Source organism: Neomonachus schauinslandi, chromosome 12 (genome assembly GCF_002201575.2).
Source record: "Neomonachus schauinslandi chromosome 12, ASM220157v2, whole genome shotgun sequence".
In the NCBI taxonomy this organism is placed as follows: Eukaryota; Metazoa; Chordata; class Mammalia; order Carnivora; family Phocidae; genus Neomonachus; species Neomonachus schauinslandi.
The window spans coordinates 16,283,583-16,300,189 of NC_058414.1; the positions used below are offsets into that span (position 1 = coordinate 16,283,583).

The 16,607-nt window shown below is 48.5% G+C and overlaps 1 protein-coding gene across 1 annotated transcript in view; it reads left to right on the top strand.

The window, feature by feature from the left end:
- LAMB1 (laminin subunit beta 1) overlaps positions 1-16,607 on the top strand; it is a 70,726-nt gene that overhangs the window by 31,894 nt on the left and 22,225 nt on the right. The window contains exons 14-24 of the mRNA XM_021682939.2: positions 958-1,093; positions 2,383-2,541; positions 3,393-3,520; positions 3,753-3,876; positions 4,320-4,524; positions 7,084-7,227; positions 7,416-7,647; positions 10,624-10,787; positions 11,434-11,658; positions 12,947-13,161; positions 13,734-13,830. Of these exons, the coding sequence (XP_021538614.2) occupies positions 958-1,093; positions 2,383-2,541; positions 3,393-3,520; positions 3,753-3,876; positions 4,320-4,524; positions 7,084-7,227; positions 7,416-7,647; positions 10,624-10,787; positions 11,434-11,658; positions 12,947-13,161; positions 13,734-13,830 (1,829 nt within the window). The remainder of the gene's footprint in view (positions 1-957; positions 1,094-2,382; positions 2,542-3,392; positions 3,521-3,752; positions 3,877-4,319; positions 4,525-7,083; positions 7,228-7,415; positions 7,648-10,623; positions 10,788-11,433; positions 11,659-12,946; positions 13,162-13,733; positions 13,831-16,607) is intronic.

The window sequence follows — 16,607 nt, forward strand, 5'->3', positions numbered from 1 at the left end:
GCTGGGTCAATAGGGGGCAAGGGTAGTCAGGCCTGCAGGAACGGCCTAAGCCATGGAAAGGGGTCTGCAATCACCCTGCGCATTGGAGAAACTGTAACCGTTCCATGTGGTTGGAGAAGTGAGGGGAGAGGTAGAGCTAGAAAGGTAGAGAAGGGCAAGACTGTGGCAGCCTAGTGCACCTGCTCAAGGCCAGGAAGTGATACGGTGGATGCATCTTAGGAAGGTCATTTGGGCAGCTAGCTGTGTGGGCCGTGATGGTCTAGGTTGGAAAGTTGGAAGACCAGCCACCAGGACACCGATGAGGCGGCTGAAACCGATTTTACTGTGAGTGAGGGAGAGAAGAAAGGCATGACATAGCCTGTGGAGGAGAAGCACCAGAGGCTAGGCTGTGAAGTCACAGAATCGGGTTCCTGATTAGATATGAAAGACTCAAGAGAACAACTTGTAGGTTTCTGACCTGGTCGACTTAGTGGCTGGCAGTGTCCTGTCCCCAGCAGAGAACAAGGGAGGGATTGAGTGTTGCCCTTTGGGATCTGTCCTTAATCTTGGGGACCGCTAAGTCGGATCCGACCTTCTAGAAGTTGGATCTTTGGGTCTGAGGCCCAGGAAAGAGATTGCCATTGGAAATCAGGCGGAAGATGTAAAAGATCGAAGCAAGAATGTTGGTAGTATCCACAGAAAACCTCAGTATGGTGTGGATGGAGCATAGTGAAGAAACACAAGGAAGACGAAACCAAAAAGAGCAGGTCATGGGGAGCTTTCAGCCCCAGAGTTTGCGATTAAGTCATAGGCAGGATTTTTTTCCCCACATACTTATTTCCTGAAAGAAATAAGAAACCCTACCTGAATATAGCAGCCATTTGATGCTTAGTAGAAAATGTAGAATTGTGTCAAGTGGGTTCATTTACAAGTGCGGTGTCCCAGCTGACTCGGCTTGTGCGCGCCCCCCCCCCCCAGCTGCTCGGCGGAGTCAGGCCAGTGCGTGTGCCGACCCCACATGATTGGGCGTCAGTGCAACGAGGTGGAATCCGGGTACTACTTTACCACCTTGGATCACTACATCTATGAAGCAGAAGAAGCCAACTTTGGGCCTGTAAGTAGGGGGGTGCTGGGTAGATGGGAAAAGCCGGGTCTGGGGGGGGCAGTCATGGGATATGCACCTTTACAAAAGTACATTTCGGTGGTGCATTTTTACCGCTCTTGTCAGTGACAGGATCAGGACCGTGCCTTCTTGAGAGCAGTCCTATTTAAAGCTAAGTAAATCTATAACTCACAAAAAGACTTCGGAAGGTTCACTAATGAGGTTTTTAGCGGGGTTTTTTTTTTGGTGGTGGGGGTGGTAATTTGTTTTTCGTTCTTCCATTCCTCTACTTATGCTCCAAAGTTATCATTGATCTCGTATAGTAAATAGACAGGACCTTGTTTCAGTTTTCTATTGCTGTGTAAGTAGTTATCCCAAAATGTAGTGACTTCAAAAGTACCTCTAGCACATCAGCTGGGGTGGCTGAAACAGGTGGAGGTGGGCTGGGCATTTTTCCTCCACGTGCCCCCACTCCTACACCCCCCCCACCCCCCCCAAGCAACCGCCTTGAGTTTCCTCACAGCGTAGTGGAGTCAGGACAGTGAGACTTCTACACGGCATCTGGCTTCCAAGAAGGAGGCGAGAGAAACTGCCAGGCCCATTAAAGCCTGGGCTCAGAAGTTTCAGAAGGTCATTTTCTCATGTTTTGTTGGTCAGAAGTCACAAGGCCAGACCAGATCTGAGGGCAGGGTAATGCAGGTTTTACCTCTTGAAGGGTAGAGCCAGATGCCCATATGTATAGAGAATGAAGGACTTGGTCTTTGGAAGCGACTGATTGCGGTGGTTATCTGTGATCCTGTGAACAAACTCGTGCTTGAGTTAACTGAAATTGATCTATCTTTGGTCTCCGTGACCATCAGAATCAACGCCTCACCAGTGAGCACTCGTGATGGTATGACATTTCTTCACTTGTACTTGGAGTGTGAAATGAATGCCAGGGAGAAAGGCAAACACATCCACTAGATACTGGACTAGCCTTATAGAAGATCTAGGAAATAGCTCGTCACTCCTCGCCTTGCTTATTCCTTTATGCTCATTCCTGGTTCTATCATAGATGGTGTCTCCTAAGCCTTTGGGTCCCATCTCCAATGTCCCAAGACTACCCCAATGACAAAACCAAAAAGAAACCAACTCCTCTTTATACATCAAAAACTTGTACCCTCTACCGAGAAAATGTGACTGCAAAAGATAGGTAGAATGCCTGTAGTTTGGACCTTTGGGTGACTTCAGATTTCTTTAGCTGTTACATTTCCTTGAAATCCATTTCAAGTAAAGCTAGCTACTGTCCCCCTTGTTCTCAGGGGGTCAGCATAGTGGAGCGGCAGTATATCCAGGACCGGATTCCTTCCTGGACCGGAGCGGGCTTCGTCCGAGTGCCCGAAGGGGCTTATTTGGAGTTTTTCATTGACAACATACCATATTCCATGGAGTATGACATCTTAATTCGCTATGAACCACAGGTAAACCTTCCATGGACTACCAGGGGTGGTAGAAATAATCTTATAACAATGGATACAGGTTTTGTGAAATTTGGAGGTTGTATTAGAATAGAGGAGCCTCTCTGACTTTCTATTCCCAGTGGAAGCAAAAATGGACATTTTTCTCGAATTCAGTTTTGCAAATCTTTAGTGATCCCTCATTAGGCTCTCCGCCTTGCTGAGACCTAAGGTGGTGATGAGAATGTGTCAGACCCTCTGATTGACCTCATGGCTGCATGGCCCAGGCTCGGACACACACCCCACCTTTAATAAAAGGCCGAATGTGCAAAGGGCAAGGGCAGAGATGTAGACAGTCCTGCATCTTACACCAGCCCAGATGCACCAGCTGCTGCCAAAATGTCGCATAAAGAATGAGTTCTAGGCCTTACAACAGAGATGGAATTTTGACACCAAAGGAAGTGAGGAACGGCGTGAGCAGAGGAATAGTGTTTTGAGAGTGCTTCCTCGTAGCTGGATAAGGGCATCATTGGAGATGCTGTTGGTAAGAATGCTGGGATCAGCACATGAGCCTGGACGCTGTATTATAGGGTTTTGGGTAGGGGATTGTCCTGATCAGAGCTGTGTTGCCTGATGGTCAGAAAGGGGATTGGGAGAGGCAAGGAGGGCAGGGAGGCTATTCGGTGTCCAGGTGAGATGAGATTAGGGCTGGAGCGGAGACCAGAGCAAAGGAAATGGGAAAGAGGGAAGGGAAATGCAAGTGAGTGTTTTTCATTTAAACTTGGCAAATGACCAATTGGGAGAGGTTTTTATAAACAGACGGGCAGCAGCGGGCCAGTGTGGATGCTCCTTTGATGGTTTGTTTCTTACTCTAGCTCCCCGACCACTGGGAAAAAGCTGTCATCACAGTGCAGCGACCTGGAAAGATCCCAACCAGCAGCCGATGTGGTAACACTATTCCTGATGATGACAACCAGGTGGTGTCCTTTTCACCTGGCTTGAGGTCAGTGTGACATGGTTTGCAACTCACAGAACCAGTAGGCAGATTATTATATTTTTTCTGGTACCTTGCCTTGCAAGTCGTCCAGTTACCATTTCAGAGCCGGAGCCAAACATAGACTCTTGCCTTTTCTTCTTTTGCCATGATCTACGTAGAGTTCTGATGGATGGATGGATGGATTGGATACCTAAACGTTGACTTTGCTTTGGTATTTTTCCCTCTTGTTTGGGGGCAGGTATGTGGTCCTTCCACGCCCCGTGTGCTTTGAGAAGGGTGTGAACTACACAGTGAGGTTGGAGCTGCCCCAGTACACCTCCTCCGATAGCGATGTGGAGAGTCCCTACACGCTCATCGATTCCGTAAGTGGAAGGTCACTTCTGAAGTGAAGGTCATGGGGGAAAGGCTGGGCAGAGAGTGTTCATCTGCTTCCCCAGAGGGTTTTATGGAGGGGGTAACATGGAGAGGTTAGGCATAATCATTTTCTCTTGCTTCCAAAGCCACGTGGCTTATTTATTTTAATAAAAATTCTATCCTCTGAAAAGGATTTACTCAAGCGGATTGTTTGTGAAAATAAAAAGAATCTTAGAACTGGCATTCCAAAAGCCATCAGATGATGTAAGGTATATCTAAACTTTCTAGCAAGAATATTTAAGAATGGAAAGGATTTCACTGTATTGAATGAGTTGAATTTTTTTCTTTTCCAGAGTCAAAGTAGCGTTTGGGGTTTTGATGAGTTAACTTGCTTTAGTTGATGACACAGACCCCACCGTAAGAGCTCTTTGCTGTTCTTGATTCTTCACAGCTTGTTCTCATGCCGTTCTGTAAATCACTGGACATCTTCACTGTGGGAGGATCAGGGGATGGGTTGGTCACCAACAGCGCCTGGGAAACCTTTCAGAGATACAGATGTCTGGAGAACAGCAGAAGCGTTGTGAAAACACCAATGACCGACGTGTGCAGAAACATAATCTTCAGCATTTCTGCCCTGTTACACCAGACAGGCCTGGGTAGGTATCCCCGACCCTTCTTTCTTGGGGCCAAGAGTACTTGGCATCACGAGGTACACTGGAAGTCATGCCCTGTAGTTCTGTGTGAGGCAGTCAGCAAACGAAGTTTGTGTTTTTTGTTTTTAAAGAATATTTTTGTGATAGAGCACCGCTGAAAATACAATCACATAGGGGAAGGGAAGGAAAAATAAGATGGAACCAGAGAGGGAGGCAAACCATAAGAGACTCTTAACTGTAGGAAACCAACGAGGGGTGCTGGAGGGGCAGTGGGTGGGGGAATGGGGTAATTGGGTGATGGATATTAAGGAGGGCATTTGTTGTGATGAGCACTGGGTGTTGTATGCAACTGATGAATCACTAAATTCTGCCTCTGAAACTAATGATACAGTGTATGTTGACTAAATTGAATTTAAATAAAATTAAAAAAAATGCAATCACAACAGTGACTAGGGGCAAAGCCAGAAGGATGCAGCATTTCCAGAGGCAGGTGGGGAGTTGGGGTGGAATCAGGGAGCATCAAATACAACTGAAATTTGCTTTTCTTCTTGAAAGGTTAGACCACTTCCAAAGGTCACTGGGCTTTTTTCTAAGGTCCTGTGCTAGTTGAGCTTTGAAGGCAAGGGTAGAAAACCTTAATGACCTTCAGAGAAAAACTGCTTTTATCTGCCGACTCCCATCTCCTCTTGCTTCCCTCCCATTCATCATAAGGATGACATTGTTTTATCTTTTTAGTTTTATTTTTTTAATTTAAATTCAATTAATTAACATGTCTTATTGGTTTCAGAGGTACAGGGCTGTGGTTCATCAGTCTTACACCTAGTGCTCATTACATTAAATGCCCTCCTTAATGTCCATCACCCAGTTACCCCATCCTCCCACCCCCTTCCTCTCCAGCAACCCTCAGTTTGTTTCCTATGATTAAGAGTCTCATGATTTATCTCCCTCTCTGGTTTCCTCTTGTTTATTTTTTTCCTCTCTTTCTCTATGATCCTCTGTTTTGTTTCTTAAATTCCACATATCAGTGAGATCATATGATAATTGTCTTTCTCTGATTGACTTATTTCACTTAGCATAATATCCTCTAGTTCCATCCACATCATTGCAAATGGCAAGATTTCAATTTTTTGATGGCTGCGTAATATTCCATTGTATATATATACACCACATCTTCTTTATCCATTCATCTGTTGATGGACATCTTGACTCTTTCCATAGTTTGGCTATTGTGGACATTGCTGCTATAAACATTGGGGTGCACGTGCCCCTTTGGATCACTACGTTTGTATCTTTGGGGTAAATACCCAGTAGTGCAATTGCTGGGTCATAGGGTAGCTCTATTTTCAATTTCTGAGGAACGTCCAAACAGTTTTCCAGAGTGGTTGCACCAGCTTGCATTCCCACCAACGGTGTAGGAGGCTTCCCCTTTCCCCGCATGCTCACCAACATCTGGCGTTTCCTGACTTGTTAATTTTAGCCATTCTGACTGGTGTGAGGTGGTATCTCATTGAGGTTTTGATTTGGATTTCCCTGCTGCCGAGCGATGTTGAGCACTTTTTCATGTGTCTGTTGGCCATTTGGATGTCTTCTTTGCAGAAATGTCTGTTCATGTCTTCTGCCCATTTCTTGATTGGATCATTTGTTCTTTAGGTGTTGAGTTTGATAAGTTCTTTATAGATTCTGGATACTAGCCCTTTATCTGATACGTCATTTGCAAATATCTTCTCCCATTCTGTCAGTTGTCTTTTGGTTTTGTTGACTGTTTCCTTTGCTGTGCAAAAGCTTTTTATCTTGACGAAGTCCCAATAGTTCATTTTTGCCCTTGCTTCCCTTGTCTTTGGAGACGTGTCTGGTGGCCAAGGTCACAGAGATTGCTGTCCATGTTCTCTACGATTTTGATGGATTCCTGTTTCACTTCCATCCATTTTGAGTCTTATTTTTGTGTATGGTTTAAGGAAATGGTCCAGTTTCATTCTTCTGCATGTGGCTGTTCAGTTTTCTCAACACCATTTGTTGAAGAGACTGTCTTTTTTCCATTGGACATTCTTCCCTGCCTTGTCAAAGATTAGTTGACCATAGAGTTGAGGGTCCGTTTCTGGGTTCTCTATTCTGTTCCACTGATCTATGTGTCTGTTTTTGTGCCAGTACCATACTGTCCTGATGATTACAGCTTTGTCATAGAGCTTGAAGTCTGGAATTGTGATGCCACCAGCTTTGCTTTTCTTTTTTCAACCTTCCTTTGGTTCTTTGGGGTCTTTTCTGTGAAAATGTTGATGGCATTTTGATAGGGATTGCACTGAATGTGTAGATTGCTCTGGGCAGCATAGACATTTTAACAGTATTTGTTCTTCTAATCCATGAGCACGGAATGTTTTTCTGTTTCTTTATGGAGATGACGTTGTTTTAAACAGCAAGAATGAGCCAAGGTAGTAAAGAGGAGGGATCGGGGCGAGCCCGAGGAAAGGGGTGGTCTGGTTCAGAGCCCGAGTGACTTGCTTCGCTCCTCTCTCTCCCGGGATCGGCTGCTCCGTGTCATGGGTTCTGGCCTCTCTCTCCCTACAGCTTGTGAATGTGACCCCCAGGGCTCATTGAGTTCCGTCTGCGACCCCAATGGAGGCCAGTGCCAGTGCCGGCCAAATGTGGTTGGAAGAACCTGCGATAGATGTGCTCCTGGCACCTTTGGCTTTGGCCCCAGTGGATGCAAACGTAAGCTAATCAGAACTGTAACGTATTCACTGAGGTGAATCTGAGAAATACCAGTGTGGGTTCCATGGCTCCGGAAGGTGGGGCATCGCTCCACAAACTGATCACCTGAGCATGGGGTGCTTCTCTCTGGGGTGGGTTTGCATTGAAGGAGTTTCTCAGGGTGGTTCCCCTGTTGCCTCTTTCTTCAGCTTGTGAGTGCCACCTGCAAGGATCTGTCAACGCCTTCTGCCACCCCATCACCGGTCAGTGCCAGTGTTTCCAGGGCGTGTACGCTCGGCAGTGTGATCAGTGCCTACCCGGGTACTGGGGCTTCCCGAGCTGCCAGCCCTGCCAGTGTAACGGCCACGCCGATGACTGTGACTCAGCGACGGGGGCCTGCCTGGGCTGCCAGGACTACACCACGGGGCACAACTGTGAAAGGTACGTGCTCACCTCCTCTCCAAAGTAAAGAGAAGGAGATGGTTTTGGGCTGAGCGGACAGCATCTTAGACAAACACAAGGCAGAATGTCTACCAGATTCCAGAAGGCTCGTTCATTTCCGACCAGTTCCGTATTTCCTAGGAACTCATTCCATTACTGGGCGCGCCTTTAGTTGATACCTTCTGTGTGCCGGGCGCCATGTTGGTGCTGGGATACGGCAGAGAACAAACATGAGCTGCCCCCCCCCTTGGAGCGCCATCCGGAGGCCAGCCTAGATCTGGACAGAAATCCTCGGTCTCAGCAGATTCTCACCTAGGATGAGCGTTCTGAAATGTGAATGCCTCATTTGGGTCAAAATAGAAACCACATCCAAATAGAATTTGGCATTTTAGACAGCTCTATTTTTTGAAACACTTTCATGCAGCTCCAGCTTCCAGGAGGCCACATAAAATGTGCAAAAGTAGACCTGTTTTCCAGTTAGCAAATTAACTGAATAATTATTACGGATGTAAAGCGTACTATGCTAGATACAGCAAAAGAGGACCTAGAATGTGCCCCTAATAACATTACGGCCAAGCTCAGTAGATAATAATCCACATGATGAAATTACATGCCGACTTAGACTGTTCATTCCTAATGAAAGATCTGCGACGAGAACTGCTTTTTTTGGAGTAATGGTCTCCACCTTTCATCTCAGTTAACATGCATCCACTCTATCTGGGACTTCTGTTTCTAAAATGTCAGCAAATGCCTCAGTGCAAAAATTGTTCATCAGATGAAAGAGAAATTGCCAGTGGAAATTGAATATAGGATCAACTTATGTTGGGAAGACATGCGTGGAAGCAAATATGGGGTTTTCAGCTTTGTGCTAGAGTGCTGTTCAAGAATTTAGAGGTTCCAAGGGTGCCTGGGTGGCTCGGTCCATTAGGCCTCTGCCTTCGGCTGAGGTCTGATCTCAGGGTCCTGGGATCGAGCCCTGTCTCGGGCTCCGGGCTCAGCGGGGAGTCTGCTTCTCCCTCTCCCTCTCCCTCTGGGTGCTTTCTCTCTCTCTCTCTCTCTCAAATAAATAAATAAATCTTAAAAAAAAGAATTTGGAGGTTCCAGTAACTACTCCTTTGAATGAAAGTTATTCCTTCCAAGCACAAAATTGCCTTGTAAGAAAATAATAAGGAAGCAGTTATTAATATATTAATGTCATCTCTTTTTTTTCTGCATTAAGATTTTCATTATTGTTCTTTGGGAGATGGAGAATGATTTCAAAAGAGACAGACATAAGAAAATGAGATTAAAAAGAACAAGAGGGTGAGGCAGGGAACACAGGTGGTCGTCCACCACGCGGGTGTGAAATCCAGCACGGGCAGTGGGGGGAGCGGGGGTGGGCAATGTGGCATGACCAGCATCCCGTGCGAAGAGCTGGCTTGATATTTGTGACTGTTTGGATTTTATTTGTAAAGCGTTTTGTTTCTTGTAGGAAAATGCGAAAGGGTGTGGGAGGGGAAAAACGTTTAGTCCTACATTTGGATGACAAAAAGTATCTGGGATTCTGTGAGGCAACTTCTCGTTATTCTTTTCTTCATTGCAAGATGATCAGAGTTTCAGTCCTGTGAATTCAAGCAGCCGCTCTGGGCTCAGCTCATTCCCAAGGGGGGGATGGAGGGAGAGGCAGGAAATGAACACTCAGTTTCCTTTCATGAGGTATTTGGATTTATTTCACCTAGAAAAGCCTTCTAGAAAACTTTCTCAGAACCCGTTGTACAAACTTGCTTCATCTCTGCTGACTTTCCCAGCACATAATTGGAGGACGTGTTCTTGTATCCTGTCTGTGTCTAATTAAATAGAACGTTAATCTCCTCTGAACAGCTTTCCCTTCTCTTTCTTCATCTCCTTCCCCTCTCCCCATTTAAAAAAATATTACCCATTTCAAAAGAAAAAAAGCAAAAATACCCCCCCCCCCAAAAAAAAACCCAAATAACAAAAACCATGACAAACAAAATGAATTGGAAATCCTCAGACCTCAGGTTCAGTTCTGCTTCTAGGTATAGCCCTGGGTGAGTTAGCTCACCTCTCCGAGTGTCCAGCCATCTGCTGATAGAATAGGTTGGATTAGATGATCTCCAAAGTTCCTTCACCCTTTGTTACAGGAAGAAAAAGTAACCCCAAATCAACCAGTCATGTTGAGAAATGTTGAAAAGCAGCATCCCATAGTAAAAGAATGCCTTGCTACAAGTCAGGAGGCTGAATTCAAATCCTGGCTCATTACATACTGGCTGTGTGAGCCTTGCAGGTCATTTAACCTCCGTGGGTTCCTGATCTGTAAGGAGAGGAGGTGGGAGTCGGTAAATGACTTCCCTCTTGCCTCTCCCGGTTTGAAACCACCTGACAGACACAGGAGTCCTGCAGCTGGAGAGCGTCCTTATCAGCTTTGTCACTGGTGAGGGCTGGAATACGGAACAAGCCCCCATGGGCTTGCTAACTCATCACCCCTCCCAGGCAGGGGCAGACAGACAGACAACCACACACTGCCTTCCCGCACCCCCCCCGCCACACCCACCTCCTTCCCCAGACTCTTTAATGTAAGGCAGAATGCTCAGGGCAGGCGGGCAGGCAGCTGATAGGACAACAGGGGGCACGTGAGGAGATGTACCTCTTCTTCTGGGGAGGAGTGAGTGAGGGTCCTAATGCAGTGCCCCTGCACGTATGATCCCCAGAAGAGCAGCATCAGCGTCACACGGGAGTGACTAAGTCAGAAATGGAGGGATGAGCCCGGCAGCCTGTTTTAACAAGCCCTCCAAGGGATTCTGATTGGAGCGAACATTGGAGAACCACCGCCCTCATGGAAAATCTTCCAAGTGGAAATAGGAGGAATGGGGGCGGTGAATGCTCGTAAGCAGAGAACACGGTTTCTTGGACTCTTTCTTGTAACGGGTTTCTTACAATGGTGGTTCATGGGCCCTCTCTCCTCTGGGCCTGATGCAGGTGCTTGGCCGGTTACTATGGCGATCCCATCATCGGGTCGGGAGATCACTGCCGCCCTTGTCCTTGCCCAGATGGTCCCGACAGCGGACGCCAGTTCGCCAATAGCTGTTATCAGGACCCCGTGACTTTGCAGCTGGCTTGTGTCTGTAATCCTGGGCACATCGGTAAGTAAGGTCCAGACTTCCGGAGGAAAGGACATGTCTTTCTGAGTTTTAGTTGTGCATGAAGGAAAAGATGAAGAGTGCGACAATTTAGTATCGTGTTTACCAACCTTAATTAAAACCGAAGGGAACGTGACGTACAAAAGATGCTCTTTTTCCCTGTTTGGCACATGGAGTAAATTCTTGAGTGTCAGCGATGATGCTCTAAGAGCAGGAGAGCAAGCGCACTTGAATCCCTGAGTGAGTCCCCTTCCCCAGCTCCCGGCAGAAGAGGCACAACGTGGTGAAGTGGCCACACAGTGGGCAGAAGGAAGAGCAGAACTTCATCCCCAGACACCTGCATTAGCCAAACTTGATACGCTCTTTGTTGTCGGTTATACGCCCGGGCTCTGTCGAGCCTCACGGAGTGGACTTAACTTGTGATCACTCCCTTTCATTTCCTCCTTGATGCCACGGTTTCAGACATTAGTGATGCCTCGCCGTAGTTCAGAAGCACTGGCCCAGATTTCAGGTCCTCTTTCCCGCGAATGACATGGTCACCCCGGGCTCGGCCAGGAGCCCAGCACCTCCTGGGCCGGCGCTCTCGGCGGGGTGTCGGGGGGCGGGACGCGTCAGGCAGCAAGCCGAACGGCTTGTGCTTGGTCCCTAGGCTCCAGGTGTGACGACTGTGCCCCAGGCTTCTTCGGCAGTCCCTCGGACGTGGGGGGCGGCTGTCAGTCTTGCCAGTGTCACCACAACATCGACACGACCGACCCGGAAGCCTGCGACAAGGAGACGGGGAGGTGCCTCAAGTGCTTGTACCACACGGAGGGGGAGCAGTGCCAGGTCTGCCGGTCCGGGTACTATGGGGACGCCTTCCGGCAGGACTGTCGAAGTAAGCACGCTTCCCTTCGCCCGCCTCTCGATGATTTCCGCCGCCTTCTTCGCTGTCGGGGGGATGTTCTTCTTCGGGTGTCTGTTTCCTCTGGGAAAACACCTGACAAGCTTTTGCTTGGACAAAAGAAGGATGAGATTGACCCTTTCTTTTTGTTACATCCTCGTTTTCTGGCAGGACTGAAGTCTCAAGATGCGGCTCAGTGCCGGAGGGAGGGAACCCAAGGGAAACTGTGCAGCTGTGTCAGAAATCAGTGCCACCCAATAGAGTGCGTTGATTTTACGTTCTGCCCGTGAACTTGCTGCCGGGCGGGGACATGGAGGTCCTAAGTACCCACTCTGGTCGGCACCTTTCCTCCTGCCGTCGGTGGGTAGAGCCTTCCTGCCTGAGGGGGAGAAGGAAGGAACATCTCTCCAGTGTCTCCTGCAGAACTCCTTCTTTCTCTCTTAGCAGGAGATCAGTTAGCATCTCCTCCTGCGGAGGCCGCGCCCCTAGGCCCCCCTGTTTATACAGACACGTGGGGAATGTGGAGGGTCAGCAGGACTGGTCCTTACCCGCTCGCGGGGCCTCCACCTGCCTTGTCTGACACATCCATTACTGCTGCTCCCTGCCGAGGGTTTGAAGTCCTGACATCCCAAGTCCCACGGCATATTTTGTTGTTGTTATTTCCAGTTAAGTCCTCAATTTTAACATGATTCGCCAGCAGCTTATTAAAACTCTTGAGTATTTCAGAAATGCTGGTAGGCAAAATGTGTCCTGATCTGCCTGGGAAACGTCAGAACTGTCTACGTTGTAAGAATTTCTGAAGAACAGCAGTTTTAGTGGGGTTTTTCTGGTTTTGTTGTTTTGGTTTTTTGTGTGTTTTTGTTTTGTTTTTATTTTTGTTTTTTGTTTTGGGTTTTTTTTTTTTAAATCATTTCCATTCCTTTCCCTCCTTTTTTTTTTTAAGATTTTATTTATTTATTTGACAGAGAGAGAGACAGAGAGCACAAGCAGGGGGAGCTACAGAAGGAGAGGGAGAAGCAGGCTCCCCGCTGAGCCGGGAGCCCAATGCGGGGCTCGATCCCAGGACCCTGGGATCCTGACCTGAGCCGAAGGCAGATGCTTAACGACTGAGCCACCCAGGCGCCCCCGTTCCTTTCCCTCTTGTTTGCATCCCCAGGCCAAAACCTGGGGAGGGGCGATCTTAGCCATTAGAACGTAGCTAACTTCCGTATCATCTGCGTATTTCACGGATTCTAGAAGCTTGTTGAGTGTAAGTAAATGGGATCGCACCGTTCATTTCCAGAGTGTGTCTGCAATACCCTGGGCACGGGGCAGGAGCACTGCAACGGCTCCGACTGCCGGTGCGACAGAAACACGGGCCAGTGCCTGTGTCTTCCCAATGTGCTCGGGCAGAACTGCGACCGCTGCGCGCCCGACACCTGGCGGCTGGCCAGCGGGACCGGCTGTGACCCGTGTGGCTGCGATCCCGCTCATTCCTTCGGGCCGTCGTGCAACGAGGTGAGGCGCTGTGGCCGGGGGCGAGGCCATGTGGCGTGAGGACTCCCCTTTAGGAGTCCGGGGTGGGGGGTGGCGAGCCCATTCGGTGGCTTTGCCCCAGTTAGAGGAGGGCCCCCCACCTCCTCGCGGCCAGGGCGCGCAACCCGGCTACCACAACACCGACTGGGGGTCAGGCCCCCCATCAGGATGCACAGGTGTGTGCTGTTTTTCATCCACACCTGGCTGCTGCCGAACCAGACTCCCTGCTTAGCGATACAGCCTGAAAGGAAGCACGTGGCCCTATCGGCATGGTAAGTTGTGCTCTTGCTTCCTGACACACCCTGAGAGCGACGTGTGCCCACGGCAGGCACATCGCAGGAGGCCTAGGCTCACTGGCGGCGTGTGAAGAAACCCACAGATGAAGCGTAACATGCTCTGGCCCTTTCCACCACTCGTTGCTGGAGAGCAGTCAGAGGCCGGCAGGGGCCCTGGGCACCCGGGGGGCGGCGGGGACGTCAGAGCCCGAGGGGGCTTCTCTGCTTGAGTCCCGCGCCCGCCAGCCCGTGTGACCGGGCTGTGTCTTGTGGCCGCAGTTCACGGGACAGTGTCAGTGCATGCCCGGCTTCGGAGGCCGCACCTGCAGCGAGTGCCAGGAGCTCTTCTGGGGAGACCCCAACGTGGAGTGCCGAGGTGAGCCGCGGGTGTTCTCGGGGGGCGCCGGGCGGGCCCGAGGCAACACACGTGTGCCGCAGCTCTTTGTACCGGGGAGTTGGTTTGTAGGTCTCGTGACAAAAGCAGTTCGAGCTCATTGTTCAGAGAACAATCTAACAGATCCTGCCCCATGGAAGGGCAGGTCGTAAAGGGCGAGCTGCTGACTTCCAGCTCCATCCCCCGGGGGAGGGGGGTAGGGGAGTCTTTGTCTCTGCACAAGGGCATGCACGTACCATGAAGACACACGGAATGGCTTTTTCACACGCTTTTGACCCAAATGGGCTCATCTTAATGACCTCATTCTGCAAACTGATTTTTCCCCCTCCCGTGAACAGTACCTTGTGGCCGGCTTCCTTGTCAGCACACGCAGAGTTAAATGTGGTTCTGGTCGGCTCGTGTGGTTCCAGTGTGTCCAGTAGACTCTGCTGATAGTTAAGGCCCTCGGCGCATGTGCGGTAGCCTGCTGTCCCCACCGGTGGGAACCGGAGGGCCATATCCCAGCATCGCTCTGCACAACAGAGGAGGAGGTGACAGGAGCCCCAAGTCTGTTAAATGTGAATAAAAGCCAGATTTTCACTTAGGCTTATGACAAACAGGAGTATGAGGGAAAACTTGACGACTTCTTCAGAAGAAAAACTTGTTAAAATCATGTGGATCGTAAGGATTGCTTAATTCTCGTGCTGTTGCAGTTTTGGTTTTGACCTGCCAGGTATTTTTTTGGATCTTAAAGCAAAAGCATTTGTAGGAAGGATTTTCATAGACTGCTTCTATTTTGGTGTACTAGTCTTTCTTTCCTGCTTGGGTTGTCTTCCCCACTTTTCAAGCTTATAAGTACAGATAACTATCTTTGCAGTTTTTTAACCGTTCTTCCATATATTTTCCTTGTGACACATCTGAAATTATCAGTCTCTATTGGACTCTAAATAAAAAGTGACCTTTTTCTTTTTTGGAGACAGCTGTGGCAAGAAATGATACAGAGCTTCAAGCTAGTGGTTCACTGAGTATCTCCTATCAAAGATGAGAAACAGAGATACTATGTGTTCCTTCAGAGTCCACCCATCTGTTCCTTAACAGGGGGGCAAACTTCAGTGGACAAGGCCTGAATACAAGGCATATGATCTGTTATTTCAGTGAAGGCTTAGCCAGAAGGGTTTGTACCAACATCTCAGGTTAAGGTTTGTTCCACAGAAATGATTACAGTGTGGATGAGCAGGTGCTCCTTCTTTCATCGGCCATTAGTCCAGATGTTGGTTTCTCATGGGATCTCATTTTCTCATTTCCGCGAGAAGGTCTGCGACATTCAGTGGGATGCCTGCTCCAGGCTGTCTCCCGCAAGTAACATCCTGTTTAAAATAGGGTTTCTCCGGGGCTCCAATCACTCTCCTGGCAGATTCCTCCATCTTGTAATGCCCCAAGGGCTTCACTTGCTCCAGATAATGGTTCTATCATCGCTTATAGCCCGATTCCGCCAGCATGTGTCATTGGCAAAATAGCTTTGACCACCAAAGCTTGCTGACCTTTTGTTCCATCTCAGCTTTGTGAGCATGAAAAGCCCGTTCCCCGAGTTAGTCAATCAGAGAATTGTTCATTTAGTGCTCAGAACTTTACCCCTCACCCTTTTATCCTCAAACTTTCAGCTCTAAATCTGCTAGAGCAATTGCGGCTTATAGGAACAGTATCAGCTTGTTCTGGTCAAAAGTTAGATCATGTTTTAGCAACTTTGCAAAGAGGGAAATCCATGGCATCCATGTCCACCAACTACTTTGTGGTATCCAGGAAAAATGTCAGCCTGTTACATAAGAAACTGTTGGGACCCAAGTGTTTTTGACGACCTCGGTGAACTGGAGAAAGCTCCTAACCTGCAGAGTTTCCAGAGACAGAGTCGGGACTTAGCCATGGGGAGGTCATGGCCGCCACTGGGCCTTGTGTGAACAGGATGGCAGCGAGGCAGGGCTAGTATGATCGGATGAGGCAGGGCCAAAATGCAGCAGCACATGGAGATCAGGGCCCTGGATGAACTGGAATATGGTCACAAATGGAAATGGGGGGACAGGGTCCGACTATGAGCAGGGACGAGAATAGGTGTCATCCAAAATCAGATGCAACCATGGGGAAAGAATAGGATTACTTTTCTTAAGAATAGGTAATTAATTGCCCAATGGTCTTCAATGTCAAATCTTCCAGGGCACAGACTGAGACTTTCTGGTGCCATTTGGTAAACAGCATGCTTCCAGGAAGGCTTAAGGTCATAGCGAAGTTTTCTCCTTATGGGAAAAAATGTAGTTGTGTGAAAGACAAATGAGTGGAGCCTCAGACTTATGACTTGTTGAATGTTCCTATTGTCCAGGCGGGTTGGGGCTCTTGGCCAGTCATCCAAGTCTGAACAAGCCCACCACTGTGTGGGGATGGAGAGAATCCCATCCACCCACCAGTGAACGTGCCGGAGAAAACCTCAGCTCCAAGCTCTCCATTGTGCTCTTTGGGAGTCAAAGGGTCACACGAGGAATCTTTCTGTTGATTCATAGATAGCAAAGGGAGGGCCTCTGGCTGTTGGAAAAGGCCAGTGTCTCTTAAATCAGCGCAAATGGGAAATGTGGGCCATAGGTGAGAGGCCCATCATGCTTATTTCTCATTTCAAATTGTTTTTAATAGAGAAATGAAGTGCATTCCTTTGCTCAGACTTGAATTTTTAAGACACTTGTATTCTTTTCTCAGGCTGGGATTCGTTTACCGCTGCCCACCTTATTCTTTATTTG